General features: G+C 42.5%; 1 protein-coding gene across 1 annotated transcript in view; it reads left to right on the forward strand.

Moving 5' to 3' along the window:
- Positions 1-13,324, forward strand: part of LOC101855281 (glycine cleavage system H protein) — a gene marked incomplete at its 5' end in the record, with an annotated part of 16,876 nt that extends 3,552 nt beyond the window's left edge. Inside the window, 4 exon segments of the mRNA XM_005105530.3 lie at positions 5,103-5,182; positions 5,994-6,057; positions 6,799-6,930; positions 12,387-13,324. Of these exon segments, the coding sequence (XP_005105587.1) occupies positions 5,103-5,182; positions 5,994-6,057; positions 6,799-6,930; positions 12,387-12,484 (374 nt within the window). The 3' untranslated portion in view covers positions 12,485-13,324.
- Positions 13,325-13,782: the final 458 nt, after the last annotated feature.

Genomic DNA, 13,782 nt, shown 5'->3' on the forward strand with positions numbered 1-13,782 from the left:
GTGCAGTGCCACTGACTGAAGTGTCTTTAGGCCATTCCCAAAGGGGGTATATTTCTTGTTCTTATGCACAGTAGAATTGTAAATGGGCTGATTCATCAATGTCACTCACATAACTGCCTGAACTACAACAGGGAACTGCTGCTTTTTCTTTCCTAATCCTTAGGCCTACTCTATCTCATTTTCCTCTACTTCTTTTGTATGTTTGTCACACTCTTGTGATCCGCTATTTCCGGGCTGCCTTGATAGTAATGATAGTTCGAAGCAGACTTCGTACTGTTGAGGCTAGAGAGGTGAGCAGAGTAAGCCCGATTCCCTGTAAAGACTTCTCTGTTGACATTTACCCCTTGGCGCTCATATGACCTTATAATGCAGTTGCGAGCGTCGTAAAACCTCTACTATAGAAAAAAAAATAAGATTACGGACCGAAAAAAGGCGTTGGCATAGTCGGTTTTATGGAATGTCCCAGAAGAGCACACGTGTCTCTTCTAAGAGGTCGGCCCCTAAACTAAGGAAAACTGGTTCCTTGACGCGATCAGTTTGGTGAAAGTTACATTCTTGGGTCACATAGAAGAAGCTCAACAGTGTAGAAAGGACATTTTTCTAAAGAAGTGTTTTTGGAAAATGTGACAGAGATTGCCTGGAAAGAAAATGGGGTGAAGACGTCAGTGAAAAACGGGAGTCACAAGTCCCCGAAACAGGACCCAGGCTGTCGTTAGGACTGCATGGCTGGCAACCAATACACACGACATGTATTTGACATGTTCCTAAGACAGGACCCATGGCTGGCAAACCAGTAGACACGACACGTATTTGAATAGACAGGACCCATGACTGGTGACCAGTAGACACGACACGTATTTGAATAGACAGGACCCATGACTGGCAAACCAGTAGACACGACACGTATTTGAATAGACAGGACCCATGACTGGCAAACCAGTAGACACGACACATATTTGAATAGACAGGACCCATGGCTGGCAAACCAGTAGACACGACACATATTTGAATAGACAGGACCCATGGCTGGCAAACCAGTAGACACGACAAGTATTTGAATAGACAGGACCCATGGCTGGTGACCAGTAGACACGACACGTATTTGATATACATTGTATTTGACATGTTCCTGAAGGGTTATTACTTTGACATGTCACAATATATTCGTATTTGACATGTTCCTGAAGGGTTATTACGTTGACACGTCACAATATATATATATATTGTATTTGACATGTTCCTGAAGGGTTATTACGTTGACACGTCACAATATATATATATTGTATTTGACATGTTCCTGAAGGGTTATTACGTTGACACGTCACAATATATATATTGTATTTGACATGTTCCTGAAGGTCTCATTATGTAGACACATCACAATATATATATATATGTTCCTGGAGGTCTCAGTACGTAGACACATCACAATATATAATATATATATATATTATACATTGTATTTGACATGTTCCTGAAGGTCTCTGTACGGAAGTCATGTTTGTGTTGGGGAAATTTGTAGTCTTTGAGTTTTAGTACACATGTAATGTTTTTGGTGGAGTTTTCGATATGCTGAAGAAAAATGATGATTTTCGAGGCAAGATTTGCAAAGAAAAATGAGAGCGAAGCCAATAAGTCCTTTAGAGTTGTGAAAGTACACAGTCAGAGCTCGTTGCTAAATAGTTATACTTCTATTGTTATTGCTTCAGATCTGTGAAGTGTCGGAGGGGAGGTGTGCGGCCAGTGCCCATCATCTTGACTTATTGGGAAGGGGGGAGGGGTAGGAAAGTCTGAGTTTTGGTTTTGTTCAGTGGGCAGCTGTGGGGCTGCTTTCAGGCTGTCAGCGAAGCTATGATCTGACAGAGACATAGGCCCCTACAGGCTAGAAGACTTGTAGGTCTCCTGGATGGTTGTGTCAACAACAAGATTTCCTGGTCTCATGGGTGGTTGTGTCAGCAAGATTTCCTAGCCTCATGGGTGGTTGTGTCAGCAAGATTTCCTACCAGGCGATTGTCTGGTTGGTGCACGTGTGTGTAGTCTACTTTAAATCTTTCACTTGATGACAGGATAGTGGATTGTCCTTTTGACCAGGAGGACAATTTCCCTACCGGTACTTTTAAACAATCTTTATCAGTAAACTTCACTCCACACGGAGTGCATAGATCTCCAAGGCATTCCCGAATCACTTGAGAGATAAGACATAGATTGGGGGCGATAGTAGAAAGGCACAGTTGGCTTGGCAGATGTTTTTGCAAGGGAAGCTTTTTCTTTTCCTGAGAAAAATAGCATTTGGTTTTTAGGTGGACAGTACAGCAGTTAGCTTAGAGCTCTCTCTCTCTCTCTCTTTCTCTCTCTCTCTCTTACTCTTTCTCTCTCTTACTCTTTCTCTCTCTCTCTTACTCTTTCTCTCTCTTACTCTTTCTCTCTCTCTTACTCTTTCTCTCTCTCTCTCTCTTTCTCTCTCTCTCTCTCTCTCTCTCTCTCACTCTCTCTCTCTCACTCTCTCTCTCTCTCTCTCTTACTCTTTCTCTCTCTCTTACTCTCTCCTCTAATAAACACCATTTTTCGCTGGGATAACAAAATGACATAAATCAGACTTGTGCAAAAATGTAACTCCCCTTTTATTGTGTTTGCTTGGACTCTATCATGACTCGATCTATCCTCTGGTAAAACTAAAACAAAAATGCGCTCTCAGTCACAAAAGAAACATGCATGGAAAGTTTTACCATTATTAGATGACAAATAGTCTAGTTTAACAGTTGGTTTTTCCCATTTATCACAAAAGTAACAAAAATGAAATGTCCCATTTTGCTAGTGCAATTACGATTTGGTCTTTTACTTTTTAAAAATTCCTACGCAACATGTTTCCTCTCTAATTTTTTTTTTTTTTTCAATGACTTGCAGTTACTGCTTTTGTAATAGGACTAGACAAACTGGTAAAGAGTCTCACTTTGACAGCTTCCTTTTCTAGGTGTTCATGTCCAGTTGTGCAGATTTGTGGATACAAGTTTTCGTGAATGTATTTTTATTAGAGAGTAGTTTTTACTCGTTTGTGCCCAGTTACAAAACTTACTCCACACGAAAATTTCGAGGTGGGTGAGTTAGGAAATACTCTAGATCTATATTTTGACAAATTTCTGCAGGATCCAGTACTTGCATGTTGATGATTGTAGGAAATTGATTTGTTACCGAACATGTTACATGTGTACCTCCCGGTGTTACGAATACCAAAGCAGAGCTGGTTGTTTGTAACGGAGTACAAGTACTCCGGTACTTGTACTTACGTTACAATTTTCGGTACTTTTACTGTAGGCCTACTCCGGTACATTTTGAGAACCAGTACTTTTACTAATTAAAGTACTTTTGAGTATTTTTAAAGTGCATTTTGAGTAGGCGTACTTTTGAAGCTTTATGAAAGAATAAGTGCCGGCATTTCCGATCAAAAACAAACACCCGGGCGGGCACAGCCGATCAACCAAGAGTTAAAAGAACGGCCTGTCGCGTCAAAGATCAGCCACTCTCATGAATGTGATCACAAGAGTTGTAAAACTCCATGAAACGGTACAATGATCCCCAGACGGGATCACACATAGGTGTGATGTGAACTGACCGATGGGCGTTTCTTTTCTCCAAACATCACACTCGCATCTGAGCTCGCCACCTGAACTTACATCACTCGCTGGGTGGGTAGGGCCTGCAAGTTCGCTCCAGGCGGGATCACATCGAACTGTGAACTCTTCCCTGACCATTGTGGAATCCTGTTATAACGAGAGGGAGGGGACTGGAGCGAAATGTCCGTTATAGCAGGATTCTCGTTACAAGGGATCCAGTAATAAATTCAAGGGAAATAGTAAAGTAGGCCTAATCTATGATTTGGCGTTCTGTTTATTCCTTTTTGTATTTCCCCTGATGATGATTTGTTCAACATGATCTCTTGGTCTTACTGGATCAAAAATCGAATCAGGTTTCTTTCTCTAGCACTAGCAATGTTGACAAATCGGCCTTGGCGATCAGAAAGAAGGGGCTCTGGCTCTAGGCTAACTCGCCCGCAGTGTTTTCCCCCACCCCACCACACCCTGTGGTGCGTTGCGTCTGCTTGCGCACGTCATACATTCACCCCATCTATCACAGCATTGTGACCTTTCCATCCCGCACCAGAAAAGTGAGAGGCACGGTATGCCTAGATAATCTAGACTGGGCTGGCCTATCACGCGATGCGTTCTGCTTGTGTCTGCGCATGCCACACCCTCCCTACTCATTCGCTCCGGCCTTCACTGTTGGTTCGCGTACGCTCTCCCATTCCTTGTTTCGCTGGATCACCGACAACTTTTTCAACTGGCAAGGTTTTATATCATGTTTAATTGGTCTGTGCGCTGTGCACAGCAGCAGCAATATTCCGTTATAACCGACTAACGTGACGGTCTGATTGCGCAATAGCAGTATTTTATTTTCAAAGATAAAGAAGGAAAAAAAAGGTTTTAGAACAGTGTTTTTATAACAGACTTCTCGTTGTTTCAGGACTCGTTATAAGTGGACTCCACTGTATATCTGGCACTCTAATTATCTTACATTCTGTTCCAAGGGTTCATAACTTATCTTCTTGAACCACACATTTGTCTTCTAGCACTCTACTGTTCAAAGGATTCATCACTTATCTTCTTGAACTTGAACCACACATTTGTCTATCTAGCACTCTACTGTTCAAAGGTTTAATCACTTATCTTCTTGAACTTGAACCACACGTTTGTCTATTTAGCTTCTTGAACTTGAACCACACATTTGTCTATGTAGCTTCTTGAACTTGAACCACACATTTGTCTATGTAGCTTCTTGAACTTGAACCACACATTTGTCTATCTAGCACTCTACTGTCCAAAGGATTCATATAACTTATCTTCTTGAACCACATTACCTTGAAAAGTTTATTTATAGGGGCCTACTTTTATGTTTAATTTAAGGTCAAGGTGTGGTTAGTACAAACTGCATGATTTTTGACTGAGATTCCAACTGGCATTCTTTACTGTAGGTGGCAAGTGTAGTTATTGATAGCCCAGCGGGTCTTGCCATGATGATGAGATATATTCTTTTCCTCCCCTCCACAGCTCGATTTTTTACAGAAAAGCATGAGTGGGTGTCGCTAGAGAATGGCACGGGCACAGTGGGAATCTCAAACTATGCTCAAGTAAGCTTTCCGATCCAACTTGTTGTTTGTGTGTGTGTGATCTGCCTGCATCTTGTTTAGTTGATGTTTGTTTCAGCCGACCATCTTGTTTAGAATTTAGAGATGTTTGTTTCAGTCAACCATCTTGTTTAGACAGAGATGTTTGTTTCAGTCAACCATCTTGTTTAGACAGAGATGTTTGTTTCAGTCAACCATCTTGTTTAGACAGAGATGTTTGTTTCAGCCAACCATCTTGTTTAGAGATGTTTGTTTCAGCCAACCATCTTGTTTAGAGATGTTTGTTTCAGCCAACCATCTTGTTTAGAGATGTTTGTTTCAGCCAACCATCTTGTTTAGAGATGTTTGTTTCAGCCAACCATCTTGTTTAGAGATGTTTGTTTCAGCCAACCATCTTGTTTAGAGATGTTTGTTTCAGCCAACCATCTTGTTTAGAGATGTTTGTTTCAGCCAACCATCTTGTTTAGAGATGTTTGTTTCAGCCAACCATCTTGTTTAGAGATGTTTGTTTCAGCCAACCATCTTGTTTAGAGATGTTTGTTTCAGCCAACCATCTTGTGAGATAGTGAATGGGAAATGGGAAAGCAACAGGGCAAACCCCCCCCCCCATGTTTTTGCCACGTGGAGACAGAGGCACAGAGTGTATCGGGACAGTGGGGAGGATGTATGTGGCAGACTTTTGATTTTTGAACTTTCTTGTAGTTTTCAAAAGATTTGTACCATAGACTGAGTGCTATTGTTGGGTAACTCGTTGAGGGTTTCCGTTCTGAGAGTATTTTTAGATTTGTTCTGAATATTTTTTCTTGGTTTTCAGGAACAGCTAGGAGAAATTGTGTACGTGGAATTTCCCGAAGTGGGCAGTACACTAGAGGCCCAAGGTAAGTGGGTTCACTGTGTGCTGATTCTAAAAGGACGCTGTCGAGACGGATGATAACAGTGTGACCGTTTATGTCGGACAATGAGCAATGCATCTGCAGAGGAGAATATTAGTGTAGAGAAATAGATGAGAAAGTAGAAAGTGAAGGTTACCGTGCCTTGTGGCGGCTTCTATGGACAATGATTCTGACCAAAAAGTTTGCCACATTTTGAACATTTTCGAGCTCCTCATTTTTTCTTGTGCTTGTCTCTCGACTCCAGTATTGTCATGGTTAAATATTATATATTCTATTCTATTCATATCGCAAGGGAATAGTGGAAAAGTAACTGAAAAGCTAGAGTGAGAAAGATGTAGGGGGAAAGTACTGCAAGTAGCTTACAGCTGTGGCTTTGCGTAACCCTCTCTCCCTCACTCCCTCTCACCCTCGCTGCTACACTCACACTAAACTAAGGCTAGCAGCTGCTCATGCATAGACTATTTATAGATCTACGTTCTGTGGCTTTGCGTAACCCTCTCTCCCTCACTCTCTCTCACCCTGGCTGCTACACTCACACTAAACTAAGGCTAGCAGCTGCTCATGCATAGACTATTTATAGATCTACATTCTGCGGCTTTGGTCTTGGCACCTGATGTTTCTGCTTTAAAAAAATAATTAAGTACGTCATTCCTTTTGTTGTGAATGTTAATTTGTATATTATACATGACGCATGCATGATCTGATTTCCCTAAATTGTTGTGCCAGATGTGTCCGGCTGTCTGGAGAGTGTGAAAGCTGCCAGTGAAATCTACTGCCCTGTTGGGGGTGAGGTGACGGAGGTGAACAGTGCCTTGGAGGACAAGCCTGGTCTGGTCAACACCTCCCCTTTGGAGGAAGGTGAGAGACCGGGGAAGGGATGAGGCGACTGTCACAGATGTACACCTTTCTCATTTAAATTAAGATAACATAGAATTAGGCATTTAATTTTGCTTTAACATTTGACAGCTCCCTCCCCCCCCATGTGGTCAATTTGTTGGTTGTGATAACATGGACAAAGCTGGAGGCTTTACGAGACTTCTCAAGGACAAACTTGGCTGACTCTCTGCTTCCTGTCTGTGACATTTACTGATACTTATACCAGGCTGTTTTGCTAGCAATAATGGAGTTGTGAGTCCACTAGGGATTTTTCTTAATTAACTCACTTGCGACTGGGCCCTTTCACCAGTCACAAGCGTTGAAGACTGGCGTTTTTGGGGGTATTTCAATAAATCACCACAACTCTCAGAATTACCCTATTGTAATCATTTTTTGACACAGTAAAGTAACATTCAAGCTTAATGTAATACAAAAAACTAAAGTTGTCTAAGTCTAACACTTTAATTTGTATGATTTTTTAAAAATTGGCATGAATTTGATTTTCCGAAAAATTTCCAGAGACGTGACAAGTAGAATGAAATTCACTGCAACAACAAAAATAAAAGTTCAAAGTGTTCTGGTTTGATTTGTATACATGTGCGAGTGTTTGGTGAAAATATAAAAGCTGGTCTGTGCATTGATTCAGACCCATACACTTAAATTACATGAGACAGATGTACGGCACGACGTTGTGATTTCATTGCGCGAAAAACAACACCGGTACTAGTGCTAGATCTAGCCCTAGAACTACGACTCGGGCCGTGTTCGGGTACATATCCAGGATCCTAACTATTAGACACATCATATTCTGAGACTCTAGAACTAGTAAAACGTACAGAAGTATAGAAAACGGCGAAATTATGTGATTTTTGTTCATGCGACTTCTTCGACCGTTACTACGACGCGACTGTCGGATTACTATCAGCTGTATTATAGAAAAAAACAAAGCGCGAGTTCCGGTCTGTTCAACCCCAGTTGGGGTCACTGTCCTTCACCTTCAATAACTTAAAAACTACCGGCCCCAGAGATACGAAACGAAGTCTAAGTAGCTCAGGCTTGGCGAAACAAGGGTACGAGGCGGGTCTCGCGATCCGTGCGTGATTTGTAGAGCGAAAAAAAATTCCAAAGTTGGTCACGCAGGGCTTGTGAGACCCGTCGCGAGCGTCGCGGCGGGGGTCACGCAACTGTTGTGTGACCCGTCTGAAGTGAGTTAATGTGAACATTTTTATAATTCTATTGCTTACATTCACTTAGTGCCATTATTAACACTTTCCTTTTTGAGGAACCATCCATTTGTTGGACTTTCATTACACTTTGTCACCTGTTTCTGCACTTACTCAAGTGTAGCAGGGCTGCCTAAGTCTACCAAATGGTCGCAAAGTGTGCTGGCTATTTTTAGGTTAATTTCAGCATTCAAAACAAGAGAGAGCAGCGAAGAAGAGAAAGTAGTGCAAAGGACGACGCGGCACACGTTTGTTACTGCAAATTGAGGTCGCCGTAGGAGCCCACCGGTACATTTCACAGTCAGTGTTATTGAGCCAGACCATAGCGCACGAGTTGTTTGAAGTAACCGACAGAACGGCACAAGGCTTTTTGGTTTTTTAAAGTGTTTATGGCGGACTTTGAATGTTAGGTTAACAATGTTACCTTTCGAACAGAAAAACACCACTCCTGCTGCAACTTTGAAAGTCAGCTGCAAAAAACTTACTAGAATAGAGGAATGGGACGACTGTGACAGACTATACAAATATGTATACATGGGGTGACACAGTCTATACAAGTGTACATGTTTCTATGGAGGAATGGGGCGACTGTGACAGACTATACAAATATACGTGGGGCGACACAGACTATACAAGTGTACATGTTTCTATGGAGGAATGGGACGACACAGACTATACAAGTGTACGACTGTGACAGACTATACAAGTGTACGTGGGGCGACACAGACTATACAAGTGTACATGTTTCTATGGAGGAATGGGGTGACTGACAGACTATACAAATATACGTGGGGGGACACAGTCTAAACAAGTGTACATGTTTCTATGGAGGAATGGGGTGACTGTGACAGACTATACAAGTGTACGTGGGGCGACACAGTCTATACAAGTGTACATGTTTCTATGGAGGAATGGGGTGACTGTGACAGACTATACAAATATATGTGGGGTGACACAGTCTATACAAGTGTACATGTTTCTATGGAGGAATGGGATGACACAGACTATACAAGTGTACGTGGGGCGACACAGACTATACAAGTGTACGTGTTTCTATGGAGGAATGGGATGACACAGACTATACAAGTGTACGTGGGGCGACACAGACTATACAAGTGTACATGTTTCTATGGAGGAATGGGACGACACAGACTATACAAGTGTACGTGGGGCGACTGTGACAGACTATACAAGTGTACGTGTTTCTATGGAGGAATGGGACGACTGTGACAGACTATACAAGTGTACATGTTTCTATCGAGGAATGTCAAGGTCACAGTAGCTTGGCCAGACTACAAGCAAACATACAGTGACGACTAACTGGCCCGCAGTGATGTGCAAGTACTGTTAGGTTGTTGTTGTTGTTGTTGTTGTTATCGATCCAACAACAGCTGGGCTCTCGCCCTTCTGTCCAATGCCATGTAGTGATAAGTGCAGGTCTGCTGCAGTTGCTGTAATGTTCCATAGAGTGTGTTGTCAATGTTAGGTCTCGGAGGGAGAAGGGTAGCTCTGATGTCATTTAGGGCTGTACAGTGGAACAGGTGATGATCCACAGTCTCATATGTTATAGTCACACAAGGGACACATTGGGGGAAGTTCCGGGTTTATTCTGTTCAGGTGAAAGTTGAGCTGTATATGTTCTGTTCGTAGGCGGAAGATCGTGGTCTGTTTCTTTCTCTGAAGGCGGTTGATATTGTCATTCCTTTTTGTTGTGGTCATATGTTTGAAAACTACTCTGCCTGTCTTTCCCAGGGCCCATCTGTTCATCCAATCTTGTTTGTTGTTGCTTTTGATGATTTATTTTGCAGTGTGGTATGAAGTTGGAATGTTGGGTTGTTCCTGTCTAGATCCCCATTTGGCGAGTGTGTCTGCTCTGTCATTTCCAGGTATGTCTGAGTGTCCGGGGACCCACTGCATCACTAGGTTGATGCCACAGGATGTTATCAGATGATGGGATCCAAACAGTATATGGGTCAAATCTTGGTTTAGATGATGGTCATTTTCTATGGCTTGTAATACTGATAGTGAGTCAGTGAAAATCACAATGCTCTGTGCTTTTCCAGGATGAGTGTCAAAAACTGTGCGGATATAGTACAGTGCTGTTTCAATTGCCATCATTTCTGCATCGTAGTTGCTGCATTTCTCTCCACACGCTGCAGAGATCTCATTGGAACTTCCATCTGGGTACTGTATTAGTATTCCATATCCGGCTTTGGTTGTGCCTTTGAATGCTGAGCCGCCCGTATAGACGTGTATCCAGTCATCTGAATAGCTGTCGATTGTTTGATGTGATGCAAGCATCAGCGTCACTGGGTCTGAAGATTTTGTGCTCTTGTCTTTGAGAGATGTTGTAATGATTGGCTTTTTTAAAGAAAGGTGGGGAGGGATGTTTTGGTTGACTCTTTTGGTTTCTCTTCTGTTTTGTGGTGGGTGGTGACTCTCCATTAGTTCTGTGATGTGATGCATGATTGACTTTTGTTGAATTCGTTTCTTTGGTTTCCATGCTTCTACTAATTTCCTGTTTGGGTGGTTGGGGCACATTCTTTTAGTTCTTTCATGTAGCTCCAAAACTGCTTTATCTCTGCGGATTCCCAGGGGTTCAACATTTGCAAGGATTTCGCACGCGGCGGTAGGTGTGGATCTCATGCCGCCATTTATAAAACGAAGGGCATTGTTTTGGACCTTGTCAAGGGTGTTGCAAGTAGTTGTACTGCACATAGTGAGTAGGCTATTGCTGTATTCCAGGGAAGATCGGACATAACCCAGGTATAGAGCTCTCAGGGTTGTGGGTAGTAAGTACTGTTAGGAGTTTCTTGATTTGAAGACCCGGGGGTCAAAATGGATGGGTCAATGACCCTGGAATAACCAACAAAGTGGAGGTAGTGCTGTGAGTGTTGTTGTTTTCCAATCCTTTGGCTCTGGCTGTTGGTGGCTTCTGTTGGTCATCGTGTCGTCGGGGCGAGCGCTCCACCAGGCAACTATAGCTGCTCGGTAAATGCAGAGATGACATTAGAATCAGACATTGCCAGAGACTTTTCTCTAGTGATTCGTTGAACAAGTGCGTAGTAAGTTCTTGAATGAGGGCAGCTGGTATCACCTGACCAGGCCTTGACCTATGTATCCGTGGAAAGGTGGGCGTGAAAACTCTGTTGTTCTAATATATAGATATAGTGGGTGTCGCATTCAACGAAAAGTCGGCTGAAACAAGGCAATCCTTAGTCCCCGATTTTTTCCTCTTGTAAATGTACGTCAGCTCCAACGAGGTTGCAAACAGACCGAAGTCGCTTCGCTTTCAATGAGGTCATGATAACCAAATAAAAGCAATTAGCGGCCCCAAAAGCTAAGAATATTTCTCCTTTCTCTCCATCTCACGCGAAGCACAAGGCCCATCACTGATTCCTTACACATGGTATTGCTAGATCTAGTATGCCTCCTTATAATAATGGGCCCCAAAGCCAAGAGGATGGATGAGGGTTAGCCTACGGTAGGGATGGGAGGGGGTGGGTGGGAACGCGATGTGGGCTGTGTGAAACTGAATGAACTCTGGATGGGTAGGTCTAGATCGAGACCTTCACTTTTCAATTTTCTTTTCTTCCTCTGATAAAAAAAATCCAAGCTCCCGCCTTTACTTTATGTAGGTCTAGGCCTTGATGTGAGAGGGTATGTTTCCACATGAGAAGTGTTCCGGGAAAAAAATGCCGGTCGTTTAAAATGCAGAAATGACGGTCAGAACACAGCTCAGACACGAGCACACTAATGCTGTTTGAGATTTTCGTCATCAGGGGGAACAACTGTTTTAATTACTGGTATTGGTACATCGTGTCATATAATAACTTGTCTCCTTTCTTTACTTTCGCCTCAGTCACGTTCAACGAGAGGTTGGATCTAACGAGGACAACAAGCCGGTCCCGGCAACCTCGTTGATGCGACACCCACTGTATACATGTGTACTTCATTGGTGTTTCTTCTACTTCTCCGTCTATCGTGATCATTTCTAAATATAACATGTGTACTTCACTGGTGTCTCTTCTAATTCTCTGTCTATCGTGATCATTTCTAAATATAACATGTGTACTTCACTGGTGTCTCTTCTACTTCTCCGTCTATCGTGATCATTTCTAAATATAACATGTGTACTTCACTGGTGTCTCTTCTACTTCTCCGTCTATCGTGATCATTTCTAAATATAACATGTGTTCTTGTTCCCCCGCACAGGCTGGTTGTTCAAGTTGAAACTTTCGTCTGACGTGAGCACGGATGGGCTGATGGATGAGGAGGCCTATAACAAATTTGTGGGCTCCTTAGACCATTGAGGGAATGGCCACGGTCACCCTGAGGTCAAACAGCATTCCCCTAGACTTGTTGCTTACTTAGCTTTAATGTGTTCTCTATTCTCTTCTCAGTATTTATGATCCTCTTCATTGAATGTTAGTTTTGCAAAAAAGAGGTGCATTCCATATATATGGATGTCTGCATTTTCGTCTTACTTAAAAAACTGTATTTTCTCACTGCTGAAGTGACATGTACTGTAGTCTCTGTGAGGTACGGCGGCCAAAGCTGTCAGTTATTGAGACACTTCCTCTCTGCCTCACATGCCTGATAGACTTGTAGAGACACTTCCTCTCTGCCTCACATGCCTGATAGACTTGTAGAGACACTTCCTCTCTGCCTCACATGCCTGATAGACTTGTAGAGACATTACATCTCTGCCTCACATGCCTGATAGACTTGCTGACACACTACATCTCTGCCTCACATGCCTGATAGACTTTCTCTCTGCCTGACAGCGGAACCATTCCTTCCTCCAGTTGTTAGGCCTACATGGCAAGTCAAGCTGTCAAGACTGACTTTTGGGAAAGGGCAAGCGCAGGAAAGGATGTGGAAAGACAGATCTGACCTATTCCTCCACAAAAGCAATAAGAGGGTACATTATATTGGGATGGAATAGGTGGGAGAATTGGGATGTCTTCTTATTTCTGTTCATTATTATATTTTTTCTTGTTATTTATGTTGCTTGTAGTCGTGTTGTTTATACTGGATGTCAATTAACATACCTGGAAGTTTGTTTTGTGATTTACATCTTTGTCTTGTAACGGTGCCTTTTGTTGACTTGTACTGGGTAGCGCACAAAATAAATCTATAAATACATGTGACGTCATGGAGTTCTTTGCCATGTGTTTTGAAAATGCGTGGGATGAATGGAGAGTGCCTCTGGTCAATTCAACTTGTGTACCGTCCATCTGTTTTTTTGTCTTTTTTTTAAAGGTGATATTGAGTGAGATTACACAAATCTTGATTACCAACAGGCAAATGAATGAAACATATTGAGTGAGATTATAAAAATCTTGATTACCAACAGGCAAATGAATGAAGCATTTAACACCTAGAGTGGTGTTGTGCTGTGGGTGTCGATTTGCACCTAGAGCATCGTTGCTCGGCATTTCAACGGCCGAATGTCTGACACTGTCATGATGTGCTTTCCTGTGAGGTCGAGAAAGAAGGTCCGATTTGAATTAACTGAAAACAAGGTTAGAAAGAGAAAGTAACATAGCCCTTTTTTCTTTGAGCATTTGAATGGTTGAAATTGACCCAGAAATAAAGCTTGTGTGAA

This window comes from Aplysia californica, unplaced genomic scaffold (assembly GCF_000002075.1).
Source record: "Aplysia californica isolate F4 #8 unplaced genomic scaffold, AplCal3.0 scaffold00475, whole genome shotgun sequence".
NCBI classification, from domain to species: Eukaryota; Metazoa; Mollusca; class Gastropoda; order Aplysiida; family Aplysiidae; genus Aplysia; species Aplysia californica.